Source organism: Acinonyx jubatus, chromosome E2 (assembly GCF_027475565.1).
Source record: "Acinonyx jubatus isolate Ajub_Pintada_27869175 chromosome E2, VMU_Ajub_asm_v1.0, whole genome shotgun sequence".
NCBI lineage: Eukaryota > Metazoa > Chordata > Mammalia > Carnivora > Felidae > Acinonyx > Acinonyx jubatus.
In genome coordinates, this window is record NC_069396.1 from 26,968,914 (window position 1) to 26,991,583 (window position 22,670).

The 22,670-nt window shown below is 54.5% G+C and overlaps 1 protein-coding gene across 1 annotated transcript; it reads right to left on the bottom strand.

Annotated features, from left to right (window-relative positions):
- Positions 1 to 21,485, bottom strand: DRC7 (dynein regulatory complex subunit 7). Its single transcript, XM_053210493.1, has 18 exons — positions 21,365 to 21,485; positions 17,636 to 17,867; positions 17,062 to 17,236; positions 15,914 to 16,039; positions 14,959 to 15,153; positions 13,093 to 13,251; positions 12,046 to 12,264; positions 9,219 to 9,347; positions 6,847 to 6,919; positions 5,907 to 6,035; positions 5,593 to 5,721; positions 4,099 to 4,319; positions 3,093 to 3,308; positions 2,403 to 2,513; positions 2,203 to 2,313; positions 1,109 to 1,303; positions 375 to 514; positions 1 to 282 (listed from the first exon to the last, which is right to left on the bottom strand). Exons 2-18 carry the CDS (start codon positions 17,830 to 17,832, stop codon positions 189 to 191), a joined length of 2,619 nt encoding a protein of 872 aa, XP_053066468.1. The 5' UTR covers positions 17,833 to 17,867; positions 21,365 to 21,485; the 3' UTR covers positions 1 to 188.
- Positions 21,486 to 22,670: the final 1,185 nt, after the last annotated feature.

Genomic DNA, 22,670 nt, shown 5'->3' on the forward strand with positions numbered 1-22,670 from the left:
GCAAATTCAAAGGGTGTTTATTTACGGGAAGGTCATGAGAAGCAGGAACAGACAGGGCCACAGGGAGGCGGTGTGGCAGTGAGGTCGCCCAAGTGGACTGTCATTTTCCGGGTGTGGGGGGCACAGGGGCCAGGCTGTGGGGGAGGTTTCTTGCCCTGGCAGCTTTGGCCAAGGCCCCATGGCGGGCATCAAACAAAGACTTTCATGAACTCCACCAGGCGTGGGTCCTTGTAGAGCTTTTCTTCCAGAGCCAAGTACTTCAGCGGGGCCAGCTCCTTGTGCCTGAAATCAGAGGCAGGAACAGGAGGTGGTGAGGGTTCACAACGCTCTGCTCCAGCCTCCTAATGGTCCTGTCCAGCTCCCCCGTCCCTCACCGGTTGAGCCGCTGCTCCAGGATGCGGATGCGGAACATGGCCTGAGAGCAGTAACTCAGATACAAGTCCTCGTCCTCAACCGTCAGGGTCACCTGGTTCTCCTGGTACCACTGCTGCTGCTTCTGCAGCTCCTGGGTCTCCTGCGGGCATGGGGAGCAGAGAGCAGAGGAGTCGATGAGGGCCGGCCTTGCTACCACCATCCACAGAAGCCAGAGCGGCAGAGGCAGGGGCCACACAATGTCTTGCATGGGAGCCAGTGGGGGGGGTCACATTTAGAGACGTGTCGTGTTCATGAGGAGCAGGCCTCAAGACTGAGAGCCTGGTGAACAAGTTTCCAATATTTTCAGAGCTTCCAATTCCTTGTCTGCAGAATGAAGGGTACTGTATACCCTTGCACACACCAGAGAGCATTGCGTGCAGGTTAAAGGAGATAATGCATGGAAACTACATGGCACGTAGCTGAATATGAAATGCAGCGAGGACTAGGGGTTGTTATAATATACCACCCCTCCATCCACCCCCCACCTCTCCACCCCTCCACCCCTCCCTCCCCGCTTCCACCCAGCAAACAACGAGGAAGGACAACTCGGTCTTCTGGAAAATTCCAAGCACTGATTGACTCATTCCCCCTCACTGCTCCCTCGAAAGTGTGGAGATGGCGAGCAGACAGCCCTGAGTCCATTTTCTGGATGAGGATGCCGAGGTTCCCTCCCCTGCCCAGGCCCTGGCCGCACCTTCTCGAACCGGGCCTGGATGAGGTTGGCCTTGTCGATGAGCCGCTGCTTAAAGTCACTGAGGCACTCGTCCTTGACACGCATGGCCTGCCAACGTGTCATCTTCTCACTCGGCGGGAGCTGTGCCAGGAAGGGGGCCAGATAGTCCAGCTGGGCCTCCACCTGCCGCAGGTGTTCCTCGTGCATCACGCGCTCCTGTGGGGGGGAGGGGGAGGGTCAGCTGGACCAGCAGGAGCCGCAGAGACCTCCTGACTAGCTCTGCATCAACATGTGATGACACAAAACTAGGCCTTAAATCCAGATCCCAGGGCCTGGTGCCTCTGGGACGGAGGCTGCGGAGGGGCCCTTTGTGCCGGCCCTCGTAGCAGTGGTCACAGTCAGTAATAGCCAACTCTGCATACCTGAATTCACATCTCTCTGCCTGAGCCCCGGCAAATAACCAACGCTCAGCCGATGCTTGTTGAATAAATGGTAATAAATGGTGATCATAGTAACGGTAAATCAAAAATTGCCAATAACTCCCTTCTTTCTCTCTCTCACCCCAGGTATTCTAGCCTGTATCGGCTGAGAACCAGTGAGTGGTCTAATGCCCTGTCCTGCCTCGACAACCCCAAACTATTTTTAGAAATCTCCACACTTGGTGGGTGAAGGAGATTTAGAAGCTGGCCTTGAAAACCCAGCTGGGCCTTGCAACCCGAGGGTATCACCCGAAAGTCCTGTGCGGCAGGTGCCCGAGAACTCAGGCCTGTGGCCAGAGTGGGCTCCCTGGGGCTACCGGCCCAGGTCCTGACCTTGAGGGGAGCCCTGGGTGGAGGTGGGTACACGATTTCCATTATTTTCCCATGTGGCAGAGGGCCTTGGCTTGGCCACAGCCCCTGGAGGTGGGGGGAGACCTTCTGGATCCTGAGCACCCTTTGGTGTTCATTACAGAAACGATCAGCTCAACAGCAAGGAGGACCACAGTGGTGTCAATAGCTTTGTCCCCTATAAGGAGCTCCCTGGCAGAGTCCCTGATTGTCCTCACTGTCCCGGAGGCCTCGGGGGGCAGCGGTGTCCAGGAAAAGCCGGGGCCTGGGCCAGGACACGAGGCTCACCATGGCCTCCCGATACTCTTTGCTCTTCTCGTTGCGCTTGGTGTCATAGATGGAGATGGTCAGCCTGTGCTCCTCCTCCTCCTCCTCTCGAAGCTTCAGGATCTCCAGCACCTAAATTGGAAAGCGGGGGATGGCATGGATAAGACACCCTCTACCCTTGCCTCCTCCCACCCACCCACCCACCCTCACCACGGGACCACCTCCAGCTCCGACTCCCAGGCCTGATGTCTGGACAACTTCTCCTCATTCTTCAGCTTCATCATGGCCTTATACTGGTAGAGCAGCTTCTTGGTGTGCTCCATGGGCTCCACCTGGGACAACCACAACCACAGTGACAAGGAGAAGCAGCAATGGCTAGGGTCATGGGCAGACTCTGGAGCCAGACTGCTTGGGTTCAAATCTTCCCTTGCCGTTTTCTAGCTGTGTGACAACAAGCAACTTGCTTGACCTCTCTGGGCCTCAGCTTCTTCATCTATGAAAGTATAGATTATAAAAGAAGGTGAACTGGAAGCTCAGAGGGACTAAGGAATGTGCCAGAAGAGTGAGGAAAGCCAGCTCCTCAGAGGTGGTAGGACCTTCTCCTACTCCAGTGTTGGTCCGGGATCTGGGGTCAGCTTGGTCTAGGACTGGGGGGAGAGGACGAATAAGGAGAGTAGCCTGCTGGGTTGCCTTTCTTGATGGAAAAAGGGCAGATTTTCAGAGGAGCTGCAAAGATGAAGGTCCCCAGATGGGAGCTCTTGATTTTCCCAAGGGGCAGAGATGCATTTCCGGGCTGGGAACCATGAGTTTCCATCCCAGTTTCCCCAAGTCGTTGGGATGGCACAGAGGGCCCCGGGAACTTCTCCTCACCCACCCGGCCCACCCGGGCCAGCCACGGCGCCCAGGCCCACCTCAAAGCTGATACACATGTCGGGCGTCATGACGATCTTGTTGCCCTTGTTGTCCACCTCGGAGCGCCGCAGGAACTCGCGCTTGGAGGCCGTGATGTGGTCGTCACGGCAGTGGTAGCGCAGCTGGATGCGCTCCTCCGAGATCAGAAACACGCGTTCCGCCACATCCTCATCCGCAGGCTGCTCGGGGTTGCGGGCAAACCGCTCTGTGATTTTCTGGGAGGCCAGATCATCATAGGATGGGAGGTGGGGAAGGGGCTCTCTGTGCACACCCCTGAGGGTGGAAGTAAAGGACAATCGGACACTGGGCTTTGGGGGCTCTTGGGACTTTATATGGAGCAGTCCTTCCCAGCCAGACAGTGGCTCTCTGGCTCCGTGGGTTCTCAGCACCCGGCCACCTCAGCCCTGTATGGTGCGGCGTTTCTTCTCTAGCTCTCTCCACAAGATTCTATTTGCTCACCTCCAGAGATGGGGAGCTCACCACCTCTCCAAGCACCCTGCTTTATCATTAAACATCCCTTACTTCCAGGAAGAGCCTCTTTGGTATACAGCCGTTAAACACAGTTGCCAAATAATTTGTAATGATGTAGAGGAAAAAGTGCAAATTTAATGTTAAGTGAGTGATGCAGGGATTCTACCTTCCCTCGCACACACACACCACACACACACCTCAGTTAGACTTAGACTCTCAAAACCAAACCTATTAACACATGGCAATATCTGAGAGATACCATCCCGAGATACTTTTCCTTTTCTTGTTATATTTTTCCATATTTTCTAAATGTTTGGTCACGAGTGTGCACTTTTTATAATAGTAAGGCAGTAACACATCCATGGCCCAGTGGCTGAGGGCACAGCCTGGCATCTGACAGCCTCAGGGTCACAAAACAGGAGAGGGCACTTGGGAAAGATGTGGCTCCAGAGTCAGAGCTGTCCCCACCCAGGGTCACCTCAGCCTGCCGGAGAGAGTGGGCACCCTATATCCCCAGGCCCAGTGAGCGCTCACCACAATCGGCCGGGGGTTTGACTCTGCACTGTTCAGAGACAACTTCTTGACCCTGTCCCCGAAACTGACATGGCGATAGGAGAGGAAGTCAGACCGTCCTCGGTAATACTCCGTCATTGTCTTCGATGTCTCCTCCCGCTTTACCAGGCCGTCCACACGGGCTCTGTCGTAAAACTCCATGATGCGGTCCGTTTCAGGTTGCATAGACTTGTACGAGTGCACTGTAGTGGGAGACAGGGTCCGGGAGGTCAGCAGGGTGAGACCAGGAGCTCTGGCCACTGGCTTGAGAACCCAACCCCAGACCCCAGGGACAAGGCATGCCCCTGAATGCTCATGGATGACCACGAGTTCTGTAACCAATCCCCTACTGCTGAGTATTTAGGTTGCCTCTGTCCTTTTCGTTATTATAAACGACACCATGTTGAACATCTGCATCATGCATTTTTCATTCTTGCCCATTATTTGCTCAGGACAAATACCAGCAGTAGCACTGCTGGTCAAAAAGCATACATAGTTGAGGGGCACCTGGGTGGCTCAGTCAGTTGAGCGTCCTACTTCGGCTCAGGTCTGTGATCTTGCCGCTCGTGGGTTCGAGCCCCGCGTCGGGCTCTGTGCTGACAGCTCCGAGCCTGGAGCCTGCTTCGGATTCTGTGTCTCCCTCTCTCTCTCCCTCTCCCCTGCTCATGCTCTGTCTGTCTCTCTCTCTCTCCCTCAAAAATAAATTAAAAAAACATTAAAAAAATTTTTTAGAAAGCATCGTTGGAAGCTACTATTGATTATTTTGCCCAACTGCTTTCCAGGGACATTGCACCAATTTTCTGTCCTACCAACAGTGACAGGGGGCAAATGTGTTTGCTCACACCCAGTAGGACCATTTTCTTCACCTTTGCCAACATGAGGCTCGTAAGATGGTCCCTTATGGATTTCCTTCCTTCCTTTCTTCCTTTTCTTTCTTTTCACTTCAACTACCAAGTGAGATTGATAATTTTTTTTAGATGTATATTGACACTGTGTTTTTCTTTTGTGAGTCTTCGGTTAGGGCTGTTGATTCTCTCCCAACACATGTCCTTCCCTCACTTCCCAGACTCTGGGGCTCATGGCCACACCTCCGCCCCCTGCTGCATCGTCCTTGCGGAGCACATTCATTGGTTTTACTGCTCAGCATTCTGACCCCTTGGAAATGTGACACTCCCCCCCCCCCCCCCCCCCCCCCCCCCCCCCCGTGTACCTAGGCCTAGCCACAGAATGGGCCCCGTGGCCCTAGTTTTGACTTTCCTGGAGGGACATTTGTCACATTTCCTTGGATTTTCTGCACTTCCCCTGACCTCCCACACATCTGATTTGCTCCGGGAGGCAGAGGCGAAGTACACTGCTTGCTGCCTAAGAGCCCTGCGGATGCCTGGGTACTGGCTCCTCCCAGCACAGGCCAGCCACATGGAGGCTGCTCCAGGAATGAGAAGCGTCCCCACCCCGGCCTCCCAGCCGGACACTCACCACGCAAAGCCTGGAGGTGGCCTGGCTTGAAGTAGTCGACATTCAGGCCTGTGCTCTTGTCTATGTGCTTCAGCTCCAGCATGTCCTCCCGATTCTGAAACCACTCCTTTATCTCCAAAGTCTTGGTACCTGCGGGGCGCGATGGGTGCTTGGTGCAGCCAGGCCGGCTCCCCTGGCCTCCGTCCACCTGCCCAGCACAGAGGCCGGCAGGGCCCGCACTCACACCGAGAGAGTGGCAGCGACGTGCCCGAGGTCACACACCGGGATGGGGACCCCGGCTCTCCTGCTCCCACGGGCGGGGCTGCCCCCCTTACACTCCAAGTCCTCGTAGGTGGTGAGGCGGCACACGAGGCCGTTGCTGTTGAGATATGGGGCCCACTTCTCCAGCTTCGCCCTCTTGTACTGGATCACCTTCTTCCCATTTGGGCAGCGGGTCTCGAAAGCTGCAGAAACAGAGCAGGCTGGGGTCGCTCCTCCCCAGATCAGGGCAGTGGGGGGGGGGGACCAGAGGGCCACCCTCCCCGCCCTCCCCAGCCACTCATCTAGTCGCTGTCCGCTGTGCTGTCTGCTTAACTCCAGGCCCCCAGCCCACTGCAGGGAGATGGAGGAAAGTGGTCACCAGGGTGGCTCTGCCCCGGGGGACTTCTCAGGTTTGAGCCTGGCCGTGGGAGCTGTGACCTACCACACCAGTCACCCACTGCCAGGCCTTGGCCTATGCAGGTCTCCCTGCTGGAAACACTCTCTGCCGGGAGGCTGGGCCGGGTGTTCCTCCCCTGGTTCCCATGAAGCCTCCTCTAGCCCTTCCCACCTATTAGAATAGCCCATGCCCTCGCCGTGGGTCTGGGCACCCCCAGACAGGCACCTCAGCACCCAGTAGATGCCGGCATGGGACACGAGTGTCCCTGCTCTCCTGCTTTCTCTGCCTGCTCCTCCTGGTCCTGACACCTCCACTCCCCTGTGCCACCTGTACTATGCTTGGCCTCCTCCTGGCAGGGAGGGTGCGGGAGGGGAATGACTGCGTCCTGGTCCCCTGTCCTTTATCACCCACCCTGTGTCACCCAGCGCGGCTTAACTGAGCCCCCTCCCGCATGCCAGGTGTCAGGCCCTCGGCCACAGAGCTACTGCATGTAGCAGGAAGGAAGGACGAGGGTGCGACAGAAGGCAGAAGGGTTGGAAATGAGGGGCTGGGGCAGCCTCGGCTGGCTCACCCCGAACGGGTCCTGGGGAGGTGGGTGAACACATACGTGCATATACCTTCTGGGGAGATCTCAATCTGCTCCACCCATGAGGGCGGCATGTCGAAACTCTTATCCTCGTCCTCCTTGCCCTGTTGGGAGAGGGCGGAGGGGGCAGGCTCTGGTCAGGGCTGGGCCTTGGAGCGGCAGTTAGAGGCAGAGCCTCTGTCTTGCCCGCCAGGGCCAAGCCACAGTGGCCATCAGCTCCCCCAGGGGAGCCAGAGGTCACGGACGGTTCTGACCTGGCGTGACCCAAGGTAGAGAGGAAGAGGGGTGGCTCAGGAGCCTTCCCTTGACCGCCTGGCTAGGACAGGAATCCCCTGCCCTGCGTGTCCCACCTCCTGTCAGTCAGCACGGGCACCGGGAACAGCTACACATCCTTCCTTAAGAAAGGGGCTTCTGGAGTCAGGTGGACCCAAGCCCCACCCTCCATCTGACACCAGCTTGGCGTCCTGGGGGAGTAAGTCCCTTAACTGCTCTGAGCCTGTTTCCTAACTGTTAACTGGACCCCGTGGGAGGACTAACTGATAGAATATACAGGGACGCCTGGGTGGCTAAGTCGGCGAAGCGTCTGACTCTTGATTTCGGTTCAGGTCATGATCTCACGGTTCTTGGGATTAAGCCCCAAGTCTGGCTCTGTGCTGACAGCTCAGAGCCTGCTTGGGATTCTCTCCCTCTCCCTCTGTCTCTGCCCCTCCCCTGCTAATGCTCTCTTTCTCTCTCTCAAAATAGATAAATAAACATTTACTAAAAAAAGAATGTACATAAACCACTGAGGCACTGCCTAGCTACTGTTTTTTTTCCCCCTCTTCAAGCCTTAGTTTCCCCATCTGTAAAATAAGGACTGGTCTACACAAATGGTCCTCAAGCTAGGTAACCACAGAAACGTGGATAAGATTTTCTCAATGTAAAAATGTTCTCCCACAAACATGGCTCACACCTCTGCCTCTTGTTCATCTAATCTGTGCTCCCTGGAGGCCAGCAGGGGGCGCCTGTGTCCCAGGATTTAGGGTACACGGAGGCTCTCTGGTCTCCAGAGATGAGGACGATGAGACAAGTTCGTCGTACCTATGGTCTCCTTTTGTCCCTGAGCAGTCCCAAGAGGTAGAACAGAGTCACTCTTCAGAACCCAAACTTGGGAGTCAGACTGTCAGATCCCAGGTTCAAGCCCCAGCTCTGTCACTTACAGGCCATTCACCTTTGGGTAAGTTACTTCACCCCTGTGTTAAGTCTTCTTGTCTGTAAAATGGGATGATGATAATCATGAAGGATCATACGAACACCCACCTCACCAGGTGGTTGTAAAGACGTGGACGAGTTAGTTCAGGTCAAGTGCCTCCTGGCACTTAGGGTCATTCGAATGTTACTGGGGTGGGCTGAACTGTGTCCCCCTAATCATGCCCCAAAACCAGTACCTCAGGATGTGGCTACATTTGCAGACAGGATCTTTAAAGAGGTAGTTAAATTAAAATTAGGCCATTAAGCCAACGTGACTGGGTCCTTATGAGAAGAGATTAAGACACACACACAGAGGAAAGACCGCGCGAGGACCCAGAGAGAAGACAGCCATTTGCAAGTCAAGGAGAGAGGCTTCAGCAGAAGTCAACATGCCCACACCTTGATCTTGGACTTCCAGCCTCCAGAACTGTGAGAAAATTAATTCCTGTTGTTCAAGCCCCCCAGTGTGTGGAACTTTGTCATGGCACCTCTAGCAAACTGATACACCTGGTACTATAACTGACCCCACTCCCACATTTTACACACAGATGGGGAAAATGAAGCTCTCCATGACTGGGAAGTTTGCCCAAGGTGTCGCAGCCAACAGCCAAGGCCTCTGGGCCCCCGACCTCCAGGCACGGGTCCTCATGGAGACCTGCCTGGAAGGCCCCCGGCCAGGATATAGGAGAGGGGATGCTGATGCCGTGGGGAAGGCCCGAGGCCAATGGGCTGATTAGACAGACAGAGAAAGGCCTGGAAGCATGTGAGGGGGACCGTGGTGGCTATGAAGGAAGGTCTGGAAGTGAGGCCAGGGCTTGTGGGCATGGTCCCATCACCCTACTACAGGGGACATGCTCTTAACAGAAGCAGGGCAGCCCCTGACCAAGGCGGGCTATGTGTGGGGCAGGAGCCATGGATGCAGGTCTCAGCCCTTCCCTACCCCACTGGGTGTCCCAGGCAAGTCAGTGGACCTGCCTGGGCCTGAGTTTGCCCATCTGTAAAATGAGAGCAGGGTCCAGGCCCTTCTGCTTTGAGGGATCTATAACTAGTCTGTCTGGCACATTCCCCACCAATACACATACACATGGTGGGGGACATGGGTCAGGTGGGCCTGAAGCAAGACAGGGCGTGAAGACCCCGTCCCACCACCCAGCCCGCGCTGCTGAGACTCACCAGGTTTTCCATATCGTCGTCATCATTCAACCCATCTTCATCTTCCTCAGTCAAGGACAGGTGAGACTTCTCGGTCCCCAAGAGCAGGTACTCCCATCTCACAGGGTCTCCCAGGTCAAAGACCAAGTCCTGGTGGGGGAAGGATCATCTGAGTGCACCCCACCGCCAGCACACCCCCTCCCGTTCCACGCGGTAGCGGGTAACAGCCGTATCCGGAGTAGAGGAGGGACCTGGGCCAGGGTCTCAGGGGGGCAGAATGTCGGTTCCAGGCCACCTCTCAGAGGCCACACCCATCCTCCTCATTTCAACAGGGAAACTGAAGCCAGCCCCGCTGTCCAATCTCCCTGCGAAGACAATCCCGCTGTTGGTCTCTGTGAGACTTGGCCACTCTCCGGCCTGGGACGGTCCTGGATATGGGGCTTATCCTGCTGCGTCGGCGGGGGAGGGGGTGTCCCAGGCGGTGTTCAGAGCAGATGCAGGCCAGCAAGACTTTACGGATGGGGAAATGGTGGGTTTGAGAAAGGGCCAACTCACGGTTTCTACCCGTGCCAGGGAGAAAGGAACCAGGCAGGCACACGCAGAACTGTATAGAGGAGGCAGGCGGGAATCTCTCCTCCATGGTTGGGGGGGGGCTCTCACCTTTTCAGCCCAGCCTACCTGAGCCTGGGTTCACCTGCCAGATAACTCCCAGCAGATGGGGGCACTCAATGTCCCAATCTACCTCCCCAGGATGGCACCCCCCTGACCCCAACACACCCAGAATCAGTGTCCCAGAGGGAGGTCAAAGGCTTAAGAATAGCTTCCCACAAAGGACTTCAACATGACGCTGTCCTGAAGGCAGCTCTGATCTGAGACCACCCTGAGTCCTGGGGGGCTCTTACTCTGCTCTAGCTGGGAAGTGGGGGGAGAGGAACGAGGAACATGGTGGAGGGCAGGGAGGGAGAGAATTGCCCGCAGATGTAGTAGTGACTGCGGATAGTCAAGGCTTAGAGGAGAGGAAGCTAACCACACAGATGTTTGTATTTCTTTAAAGCACGTCCGCCATTCCATCACCTTGGTAACTAGAAGCAGTAGTTAGGTGTTCTGATACTTTAACTTAAAGTTCTGTTTCCACAGAGAAAGCATACATGAATGGACAACCACCACGTCCGTGAGCCTGGGGTGTGTTTGCACCAGCCAGTTTCTGTGTGGGTGCCTCGCGTGGCTCTCCGTTCTCAATGTCATTTCAGGGTCGTCCGAAGGAACAGAGCAGCCGCTCCCACTCTCCCCTGGCAGAAGTGACAGCCAGTGTCATGATCTATTTCTTCATGGCCTCACTTGGTGATGCAGTACAGCCTCTCTGGCTTCACTTTCCACCAGACCACCCTTCCATCCCCACCTCATCTCATCATCTTGTGCTATCCCCGCCACAGATTTCCTTCTCCTGGCACTGGTGCAGAGCATGCTGGGAGGGGGAGGCTGAGGACCTTCAGTCCAGTCTGGGAGGGGGCGAAGGAGGACTGTAAGCAGCCTCTAAGGGTCCATTAGCCTTTAGAGGGCACTGACCGCCATGGCAGTTAGGAGACTGGGCTCTGGGGGAGGGCAGTCTGGGCGCTGCTCTATCTGTGTGGTGGAGTAGAAGCTCTTTCTGTAAAATGAGAGTAACAATAGCTAACATTTGTTGCACAGGCAGGGACTATTCTAAGCATCTACTGCACATCTACCCCACAACGTTGTGAAGTCAGTGAGAGCCAAGCCTGGAATCAGGCTGAGAGGCCAGCGTGGTGACGGGCGCGGGGGCTGGGCTGATCCTCCCTTCGCTCAAGGCAGAAGTTTCCCCATCTCAGAACATCTGACTTCCACACAGGGTGACTTGCACTGGGGCACAGGTGCATCAATTCTGCCCATCTGCCACAGGGGTGATAGCAGTCCCCTTGGACAGGGTCACCTTGGAAGAGGGGGCAAAGGGCCCAGGATCCACCTTTGGGAAACTGGCCTGGTTGGAAATGGAGGAATTTGGAAACAACAAAAGAGCACAGGATGTGGAGCCTGGAGCCTGTGTCTCATTTGATTTGTGTACAGCACAATGAATTTCTAGAAACTGAATGCACTCTGGTTCCCTGCACCCAGATTAAGAAATAGAATATTGCCCACACTCCAGAAAGTCCTTTTGTGTGCAGTTACGACTCTCCCTCTCCCCCAAACGTGTGCATGTATTTTTAACTTACGTAAGTGGCACTGAATTTTATACACACACACACACACACACACACACACGTATGTGTGTATACATATCTACACACACATTCATGGGAATTTGTTGGACTATACACTTAGGATGAGTATATTTTCTGCATGAGTATATTTTTCTATACTTTAATACATTGTTTTAAAAAATCACTCATATAGGGGCGCCTGGGTGGCTCAGTCGGTTGAGCGTATGACTTCAGCTCAGGTCAGGATCTCGCAGTTCGTGAGTTCCAGCCCCACGTCAGGCTCTGTTCTGACAGCTCAGAGCCTGGAGTCTGTTTCAGATTCTGTGTCTCCCTCTCTCTGCCCCTCCCCCACTCACACTCTGTCTCTCTCTATCTCTCAAAAATGAATAAATGTTAAAAAATCACTCATATAAACAAGAATCCACTTTTCATAAGGATACACAAATCAAGAGAGAGACAATAATATTAGAATGGTTATTTATGGACAAAGGAGTGGGCTATGGGGACTCAGCTAATGGGGAAAGTCTGAAGCTCGGTGTGGTCAGCTCACCCCACAGGTCACTCCCCCAGCATACCCCCCCACCCCCGCCCGACTGTGCCTGTCACATCGCCCCCGCCCCCTGGCCCAGTACCTTGCAGCAGTTCCAACAGTCCTGCATGTTGACCCAGTAGTTCTTATGGTTCCAGAGGCTCTCGATGCCCAGGAAGTGGTCGTCCTGGGTGCTGTAGCTACGTGCCGTGAATGGGTCGATAAAAAAACTCTCAGGCACCTCACGCTTCCCCGACAACACCAGGACCCAGGAGTGCACACGTAGGCCATGCAGGGGGTCAGTCTTTGCTTTCTCCACATCCTGCACAGGAAAGGTGGGTGACCATGGGCCAAGGGGTGGGAAGGGGGGTGTCAGGGGCCCAAACACCTCCCCAGGGCTGGGGAACCAGCAGGCGAGCCAATTTCTGATCCTGATGGCAGCACTGGCTGACTGCATGACCTTGAGGACATCACCCCCCTTCTGAGCCTGTTTTCTTATCTGTAAAATGGGACGGTCTGGGTTTATCTGTAGTTTACAAACTGGGCCCTTTGGAGTCCCGAAGTATCTGGGATTTACTGGCTTTCTGCGTTGTGATTCTGGGTGAGATATCATCCAAAGGAAGGTGGAGGGGTACTGCGTGGCCTCTTTGTCTTCTTCCCTCTGGAAGAAGGGTGACTGTGTCATGTTCTTCTTTGTATCCCCAGTGCCTGGACCACAGGAGATGCTAGTAGATACTATATGGAAGTGAAGGATGGGAGGGAGGGAGGAAAAGGGGGGGGGCGGGGAGATGAGAGTGTGGATGCATGGATGCATGGATACATGGGAGGATGGATGGGAGGATCCAGACCTGGGATGATGGGGAACCAGGGAGGATGGATGAGGAGTATAGGGAAAGAGTCTGGAACAAGGAGGACACCAGAGTCCGGCACAGAAAGGCTGGCTCCAGGCAGCAGAGCTCTCTGACATTAGAAACCCGTGGCAGAAGCTGGCTGACCACCAGTGGGAGCCTCCCACATGGCTGGACTAATGTGGGGGATGGTGAGGCGGGAGGAGGGGATGCTGACCCGGGTGTGTGGATCTGTGTCGGTTTACAGTTGCCAGTGGCCTCTCCCGGAGGACTGAGTGCAGGGGCTGAGGACACGGACCCACCAGGAGGCGCTCTTGCTCCTCCCTCAGCCGCCTCTCCTCCTCCGCTTTGATCTCCTCCTGCTTCTTTGTCTCCTGCTCTTGCTGGAACCTGCTGGTCAGGTCCCTGGGCGGTTTAATGGCGTACTTCTTAGGTGGTACCTTTTCTTCCTCCTGGACCACCTGTCTCCCAACGAGAGAAGGATCAGTGGCCCTGCGTCGCCCGCCCCACTGACCAGGAGGTCACAGCTGCTCCTGGAGTCCCCAGGCTTTCTGGCCCTAAATGCAAGAGCCTCAGCTCCCATTCCCTGACTTCAGCCTCTTCTGTACAATGGGACGGGAATAAGAACCTTCTCTCGGGCTTGTTCTGAGACCTAAAGACAGGAAAACGCCCACGGGAGGTGCCGGGCGCGGCAGAGCTCAGGAGATGAGATTTTCGCCCCTTCGCCCCCCACTGCCCTTATTATCTATGATCTGGATTTGACCCAGAAGGCGGGAGAATTGTCAGGAGTCGGACTTCCCAGATTCTGGCATTGGAGGGTGTCTCGTGTTGACCTAAAGACTCTTCTGGGCTAGGGAGGAGAAGAAAGCCTGTGTGCGTGCACGCACGCGTGTACAAATGTGTGCCAGGTGGTCAGCACAGTGTCGAGGGGAGAACACCGCAGAGGCTGCGGAGGGGGCCTGCCACAGTGAAGAGGGAAAATGGCCAGTCTCCGCAGCTGCCCATCAGCCAGGTGGGGCCTCAGCCCCTGTCTCCGTTCACCAGCCGTGTGGCTTCGGCCACGTTAGTCCATCTCTCTGTTCATCTCTACATACTCGTCTGTGAAATAGGAGAGATAACACCCACCACACAGCGCTGTTGTGAGGGGAAGCCCCGTCAACGGACGTGAAAGCGGTTTGTAAACCCGAAAGTTCTCTGCATCTAGTAGCTATTCTATCACTTTAATTATTAACATTTTGGCGGGGGTAAGAGGCCTGAGTGTGGGCTCCCAGGCCTGCGGAAGCCAAGCGGAAGGCAAGGCGGCCTTCCCTCCATCTTCCTGGGGGAGGTGGACCTGCGAGAGCAAGACTCTCACCCGGTGCCTCCCTCCAGCAGAGCACCAGCCCCAGGGCCCCCGGGAGCTCGCTCAGGTGTGACACAGGTGCACATGCACATAGTGCTGGAGGCCCCAGGCCCCCCGATGCCCTGTCCTGAGCTGCAGACACCCACGGGGGCTTAACTCTGATCACAGAGCCCTGGTGTCACTCCAGTTCCCCAATAGCATTTTCTGTCTGTACCGTGGCTATTTCCCAAAATGCAGAGATGCTTTTGGAATCCTAAAATTAAATTCATTTCAGAGTGTCTCTTGTGTTCACAGCAGCCTCTGGCCAGTTGGGAGCTGTCATGTCAACAGATATAAAAACACACCCACCACCTGCTGGAGAGTTGGTGACAATTTTTTTTTGCTGTTAAAAAGGGGTCTTTTGAATTGGGAGGAAATAGTGGGGCGGAGGGGGGGCGGAGAGCGAACTAAATGCCCACTTGTCTGTTTTTTTCCTTACATGAAAACGGCTAGGGGGATTTTTATCAAACACGGAGGATAAATCTGGGAGAGACTGACTTTAGAAGCCGGTGGAAGCCGGCGGCAGTCACAGAATTCACCTGGTGGGGAACAGCCGCTTGGAAGTGAGTTAGGGACAAGGGAAGGAGGACAGCGATTCAGGGAGCCGGGCTGTGTGTGCTGAGACACCGGGACAGACACACCAGAAGAGACACACCAGCAGCGTGAATGAAGTCCAGGGCAGCGGGGGGCTGCTTGTGGGGCCGGGAAGGGGCAGAAAGGGAGGGGACGCGCTGCGTCACCAATGACACGCCTTGCGGGATGCCCGGGGCAGCACGAGCCCCCGTACCTCCTGGTGCTTCACGGTGAGTGGGCACACGTCCCGCGTCAGGTCCATTTGACACATGTCCTGTGAGCCGTAGCCGTTGACACAGTAGGCATCGTAGCCAGCGCCGAGGAGCATGGAGCAGAGCAGCGTGCTGAAGTCGAAGCAGTTCCCCTCCTGGTACTTGAGCACCGTGGTCGGGGAGTACAGGTGGGAGGGCTGGCCGCAGAGGGCTAGTCAGCGCAGCCGCCCCGCTGCACCCCTACCTGTCCTCCCACAGGCCAGCAGCCTGGTGTTAGGGCCAATGCGCATGCGGGACCCCTCCCCACCCCAGGCTCCTCCCCTTTGTCAGGCCGAAGAGCCTACCGAGAATGGGATGGAAACCTCGAACCATGTGTAGAAACTGCAATCCACATTTGCCTATAATTTTAAGTGGCTGTGGACTTCCTGATAGGAAAGACCATCTGGACTAGTTAGAAGCTTCTGGTCTAATGCTCTCTGATTGGTCGTTTTACGGTTTTATCCAAAGTTGTCCTCACTTCTTCTGATCGAAGGATCTTGCCTTTCTCCCCTCTCCCTGTGCATCTATCCCTCTCTCCCTGTCTCCCTCCATGATCAGTGGGAAACACATTGAGCTAGACAGAAGCCCAAAGATGAGGCTGGGGGTCACAACCAGCAAGGCCCTCCCCTCTCTCCTTTTCTCACCTCCTCAAGTCGTGAGAGGAAGACTCTGAAGGCAGAAGGAGGCAAAGGAGGCAAAGAGGTAGGAACCAGGAGACCAGGCTTGCTGTGTGACCTCAGGCAAGTGGCCCTCCCTCTCTGGGCCCATTTCCCCACCCCACCCTAGAGGGGTCTCTGAGGGGCTCAGACCAGATGCACTATGGCCTGTGGTGTGAGCCTCACTGAGCCTCCTTCGCCATATCCCCGGCTTCCCCTCCTAGGTCCCATGGGCCTAAGGATGCAGCCAGGGGTGGCTTACCGGCTTGAGGGGGTCCGGCAGGGGCACCATGGAGAGAAAGTCTGAGACGAACTGGGCACAGCTGTCCCAGTTGTAGAGCTCAGGGTAGGGCATCAGTGTGGGTCGGATGGTTGTGCTCACGAACTTCTGCAAGGGGAGAGACCACAGACCCCCGGAGGGCTTTCTACCTGGGGGTTGGTGGGGGGAGGCCAGCACTCCCAGCAAGCCAGAGCCCTGGGTGGGGAGGCTCTCTAGGCCTCTGCCCCTCTAGCCCAGATGCCAAATAAGCTTGTGCTCTGCTGAGTGCTGCCAGACCAGGCACCACCTCCCGATCCCCCAACAAGCCTGTAAGTCAAGCCCAGTGGCAGATGGGGAAACTGAGGCTCTGGGAGGTGAGCTGACTTGTTCAGATTCACAGTCAGTAGCAGATCTGGCCTGTCTGGCTCTTGACCACCACCCAGTGCAAGGGAGCTAGTGCTACCCCTTTGAGGGGCTGCTGTCACCCCAGGGCCCATGGCCCAGTCCTCCGTGGTCTCCCTGCAGATTCGAAGAAGGCCCGCCAGCATAGGATGTCACATGGCCCCACCCGTGCAGGCCCGCTGATTGCTCCAGGGGAAATGCACACCTGGGGTTACCAGATCAAGAGAAGCGGGAGCTGGGACCCGTATGGGAATCACTGAGTTTCAAATGCTGGCAGCTAATACCAATGTTAAAAATTACCATGTGGACGAAATAAAACAGTCTGTGGGTCCCTATCAGCCTGTGAGCTGCTGTTTTGCAACCTTTGCATTCATCCCATGCCATTCCACCTAGAGATGGGGGAAACTGAGGCCCAGAGACACTCAGGACGTGCTTGGGTTACAGGGCTGGAGGGAAGGAGGCCAGGGCTTGGGTCCCAGTCTATCTCATCTTATTTCTCTGCCCTTCCCCGGACAGAGCTGGGGTCCGGGGCTGGAGACTGCACCAGATGTCTAGCTGTCCCGTAGCTGGCATGGGGTCTCCAGGCCCCCAAAGGCCCCCAGGGGTGATTCACATCGACCCTGCTGAGGTCTGCTGGCATTTGGATTTATGCTATCCCCGGATATAAACTCTGACCCATGAGCTTTGACCCACCTCCCTCCACCCTCTGCTCTCCAGCCCTTGCCCTACCCTCCACGACCCGGCCTTACGGGCACTTCGCACTCGTTCAGTGGGTGCAGGAAGAGGGGCACGCGGTCTGGGCACAGGTGGCTGTACTGGCAGGAAAAGCTGTCCGCCACCTGCAGCAAGTGTTCCTCCTTGAGCGTGTTGCTTTGGTAGGAGAGGGGTAGCTTGGAGATGTCGATAGTGTCCTTGGTAAAGGTCCTGTGCCCGTAAGAGGGGTGGCATTAGTCCGTGTGAGGCTACGCCTGGCACACAGGGAACCATCAACCCACCTTAGCTGCCGTTGGCTCTATCCTTTCCTCATTTAATCCTCACAGCTGCCTAGAAGCATCATCGTCCTGTGCACTTTTAAATAGAAACGGGAACGGAGGCACAGAGAGGTTGAATGACTCACCCAGGGTCACACGGCTAGTGAGGGGCAGAGAGGGGACTTGGACCAGGCCGATTGAAAGCAGAGCCCTCCTTCATATCTGCCTCCCTCTATGTCCGGTCCTGCCTCCCAGCCCTAGGGCCACCGTTCTGTCTGGCTCTTCTCTCACCCAGCCCTGGTCTGACCCTCATCAGGGCCGCCAGGCCCGAAACCCCCACCCTGGCACGCACGAGAGCTTCTCCGGGATGGCCATCTCAATGTCTGACAGCTTCTTCTCCAGGTCTCTGAGCATCTCCTGTGTCATGGGGGCTTCCTCCCTCTGCACCTCCATCGGCCTCACCACCTTCTCGCCCCTCTCAGCCCGCACGGCCGCCTCTTCCCGCTCGGCCTCCTCCTCCTCCTCCACTTTCTCCTTCAGGACCTCCATCCTGGCACGTCTCTGGCTGCCTAGAGGCGGAATGTCTGTGGGAGGGATAAATGCACTCAGAATGGCCCACTTCGGCCACCAAGACCACCTGTGTCTCTGGGAGGTGGTTTAGAGGGGGGACAAGCGAGCCCCTCTTAAACTTCTCTTCTATTGGGGAGAGTCTTGCTTGGTGCTGGCATACCTGTAACACCTTTCTGACATGTGCAGACCTCTCTTAAAAACAAAGACACAGCAGGCCACAGGTTGAAAGCTATTGTCAAGGCCAGAGTAGGTCCTGGTCCAAACTTACTAATGCTGCTTGCCAACCTTCCCTCCATCCCTCCTTCCCTCCTCCCTCCATTCTTTCTTTCTCTCTCCCTTCCTTCCTTCCTTTTCTTTTTTCTTCCTTCCTTCCTTCCTTCCTTCCTTCCTTCCTTCCTTCCCTCCTTCCTTCCTTCCCTTTCTTCTTTCTTTCTTTCTTTCTTTCTTTCTTTTCTTTCTTTCTTTCTTTCTTCTGAAAGTACCTTCTCTTTATGGCAAGCAACACTAATACCATAGGGGTTACAATGGTATTATGAAGTTTCCTATTAAGATATACTTATTAAGTCGGACAAGTGAATTGGAAAATTATTCATAACAGTAAAGTGATATGGAATATGATGAAAGGAGAAAGAAGGAAGGAAAAAAAAGTAACATCACCAAATTCGGAGCTGAGGCACAGAGAAGGCAAGGGCAGGGCACCTGGCCAGGGGGCAGGTGTGTGGGGTGTGACATAGCCTGTACTCTCCGGGCCAAGCCCTTTGTCAGCCCACAGGATGGAGGTCTTTTGGGGAACCACATTGAGATGACATTTGTGCTCATGTGCCCTAGGGAAGCCCTTACCCGCAGCTACAAGGCAAAGCCTCACTGTAGTGGACCACTAGTTGCCTCCCCAAAGATCCAGTCCCCTCTTCCATATATGGCAGAACCCCAATTTCACTGGTGGCAGCAATGTGCTTGGTTTGAAATGTTCAGTTCCCGGCCTCACTTGCAGCTGGGGGTGGCCTCGGCGATGTGAACCCGGTTCTGGCCACTGAGATGTGAGTCCAAGTTGTCGGATGGTAAAGTGCAGGGCCCAGATGGCACGGACTGTTTGCCCTTCTCTTCTTCCCGAATAAAGCAGGAGGTGGGACAGCCAATGCCTGATCTTGAGATGACCACACATGAGGACCAAAGCTGCCTGTTAAGGACAGCAGAGTGGAGAGACGGGGGGATCTGGGGTCCCAAACGGAACCCTGGCGGCCCTGAGTGCCACCTCCAGACTTCCCGTCATGTGAGAAAATCCAGGCTCTGCTTATGGAAGTGGCCATGTCGGGTTGCTATTACACCAGCCCAGCTGATCCAATGGCCTCCTGCCTCCTGACTCCATCTCCAGTCTTTGGTATTTGCAGTGCTCTACCTCAAATGTCCCATTTCTTTATGGCACACAGGGCAAAGGTCCAGAGGGGAGGGAAACCAACCCAATGCCCAGGGTGTGGTGGAGTGGGAACAGGGGAGAAAAGAGCAGGGTCTCCCCAGATTTGGGTGGAGCCAGGATCCAGGGGTGGGGCAAAAGGGACCAGGAGGTAAAGGCTGGGCCCACCTCCCCACTCCAATCCCTATCTGGAGCCTCAGCTTCTTGGGGAGGCAAACTGACCGCCAGCCTGGCTAAACGGAGAACTTGGCTGTGCCATCAGTTTCTGCTGGGGCCTTGGGCCACTCCCTGCCCGTTTCTAGGCCTCATTTTCCCCTTCTGCAACATGAAAGGAGAGACAGATGTTTTCTGTCCCATGCTGACATTCTGTAGGACTCAGGACCCAGTAATGCACCTGTTACTGGAGATCAGCCCACTTGAGGCCCAGGTGGCCGACATCACGGTGGAGGCCTGTGTCTAGCAGGCTCATTCAGGACCCCAGTTCTCTGCAGGCAAACCTCCCACTGTGCCTGCCAGCCCCGCAGCACAGCCCAATGCTCAGATCTGTTTGTCTGCCCCTTGGGCGCAGAGAGTATTCCTCCACAGGGAGGACAGTAATAACCATCACTAGGTGCTTACTGTGTACCCAATACCTACTGTGTGCCAGGCACCGTGCTAAGGGCTTCCCAGAGATAATCCCACACATCCTGCAATGAGTCAGTGAGATCCCAGAAAATATGTATTGGTCTGTGCCTCAGTTCCTGGCACAGAGCTCCAGAAACGCTTGGAATTTCCTGAGTGATGAGAGCACAGGGAGCATCTTTTGTTCTGACGAGGCGACTCTGGGTGGGCTGTGGATGGGGCTGGTCGCCGCGAAGGCCATGCTATGCTTAGAAGCTCAGAATCTTCAGCCCCACGACCCCCCACTTCTCTAAAGAGAGGAGAGCGGTTTGGAAATGAAGTTAATAATTGATGGTGCTAAATGAGGAAGCCTCCATAAAATACCAGCCGGAGGGGGGTTTGGAGAGTTGCCAGGTGGGTGAACCTATCCACCTATATGACACCACCACCCCCACAGGGACGGAAGCTCCTGTGCCTAGGTCCCTTCCGGACCTCACCCTATTACCTCTTCATCTAGCTACTCATCTGTATCCTTTTTGGATCCTTCAATAAACTGATGAATGCAAGTAAGTGTTTCCCTGAGTTCTGTGAGCCATTTGAGCAAATTAATCAGACCTGAGGAAGGCGTCATGGGCACCAACCTCCAATTTGTAACCAAGGAAGACAGAAGTTGTGGGTAAACCTAGGGACCTACTACTTGAGATCGGTGTCTGAGGTGGACGGGCCATCTTGTGGGACTTAGCCCTGAATCTGTGGGGTCTGATTCTATCTCCAGGTAGATAGTGTCAGAATTGAGTTACGTTGTAGGACACCCAGCTCACAGAGAATTGCTTGGTGAGTCACACATTTGGTGACCAGAAGTGTCAGGGGTGAAGTGTCCCATGTGAGTAGTAAAGGAGAAACACACAGGAGATAGGACACTGAATTGAGTTTTTCCATTACGGACTCTAAGAAGCAGACAGTGCTATGATACCCACTTTGCAGATGAAAAAATTGAGTCCTAGAGAGGTTAAGTGCAGTGCCTAAGGTCACAGAGCTAGTAAGTAGCAGATCTGGGGTTAGAAGCCATATATTTCTGGCTTTGAAAGCCAGGCACTTAAGGGCCTACTGAGATGGGAAAGTTCTAGAAGGGATGAGGCGGGGGGAGTGGGAGAGGTAAGTAAAGATAGAAATGGGGATAAGGCCAAGGTATCTGTGGGCTGCAGAGGGTTACAACTGTGACAGGCACTGAGATGGGCCCTGAGCCCAAGGTCACAGAACACCTTTATCAGAGGTGGAGCTGAGCTAAATACTCCCCAAACCAGACTGCCTCCTCAGCTACAGCCCAGTGTGGGGAGGGCAGTCCCTGCCCAGAGGCCCTCCCCAACCCACGCAGGCCCTTTTCTGCACCCGTCCCTGGCAGCAGCCTACACACACACACACACACACACACACACACACACCCCTTCCCCAGAAAGATCAGGGCTGGAAGCCCCCTCCCACCACCACCCTACTTCTTACCCTGCCACCAGCTACCTCAGGTCCTGGGCTCCCTCCTCACCCCTCTGAGAACAGCCCGCACCATCTGTTAGCCCATCTCCATGGTAACAGCTTTCGGAAGCTGAGGACAGGTTCTGGGAGAGGAGGCCTCTGGGAAATGTAGTCTGTCACTGTCCCGGCCTCGGTCCGGAAGACCACCTGCTATAGGTCCCTCAGCGAGCGACAGGCTGGAGCCAGTTTGTGCCAGTTTGCAAGAGCTGATTGTTAAAATTTCAGAAATGTTTGCAAGCCCTTTGACAAACAGCCACGATTACACATTAAATTAGAAAAACTTGTAAATAAATAGGTTATATTAAAGCAAATGTAATTAATACTCAAAATTCATCACTTGTTAATTATTTTACTACCTTTCTCTATCATGTATGTTCTTGGAGTTGTTTACTACTATTGTATCTCTATAATGGAAATAGGCAATGGTGAGCTCCTCTGTATCTCTTCCCAGCTTCTCTTCAGTGATGTCATATCAACGGCTTAAAATTGGCCATGGGGTTACTTACACCACAGAACCAGCCTGCCTAGCTGAGGCCTGGGTTCTAGTCCACCCTGGGCCTCTGCTTAGTGTCTAACTCATGGGACAGGGAAAACTTATCCAGAAGGTTAGTGGTCTATAAAAATTAATTCTAATTGCTTTCAAATTCAGAAAAAAAAATGAACAGACTAATAATAAGTATATAATTATGAGTCCACTCTGGATTGTATTCGTCTTTGTACCGATGAGGTAAAAAAAATATATTTTTACTCTTTTGTTATTGGAGGAAGGAGCCCACAAAAGTTGTAAAGCACCCTGTGGGGTGTGGGGGGCCACTTCTGGAGAAACACTGTCCTGACAAGTTTACACAGTTGCTGCTACTGGGGGAAACATAGCAATAACCTCAATTCTCAATAATAAATCATGATTTTAAATTCTGGATGGAATATTATGCAGTCACGAAAAATAAAGTGTGAAGGATAAATTAAACTGTCGTGGGACCGTGTGCCCTGCAATTACCCCTGAGGAGTCCGCCTGGGGCGAGGGCAGGCAGGGAGGAGAGAAAGGTAAACACAGGGTGTGTCAGGCTACACCCTGTATATTTCTTTATTCCTTTTTATCCTCATACCCACTCCAATTATCTGATTCTTTTTTTTTTTTAAGTTTATTCATTTATTTTGAGGGAGGGAGGGAGAGAGAGAGGGGGAGAAGGAGAATCCCAAGCAGAGAGCCTGATGCAGAGCTCAATAATGAACTGTGGGATCATGACCTGAGCTGAAAATCAAGCGTCAGAAACGT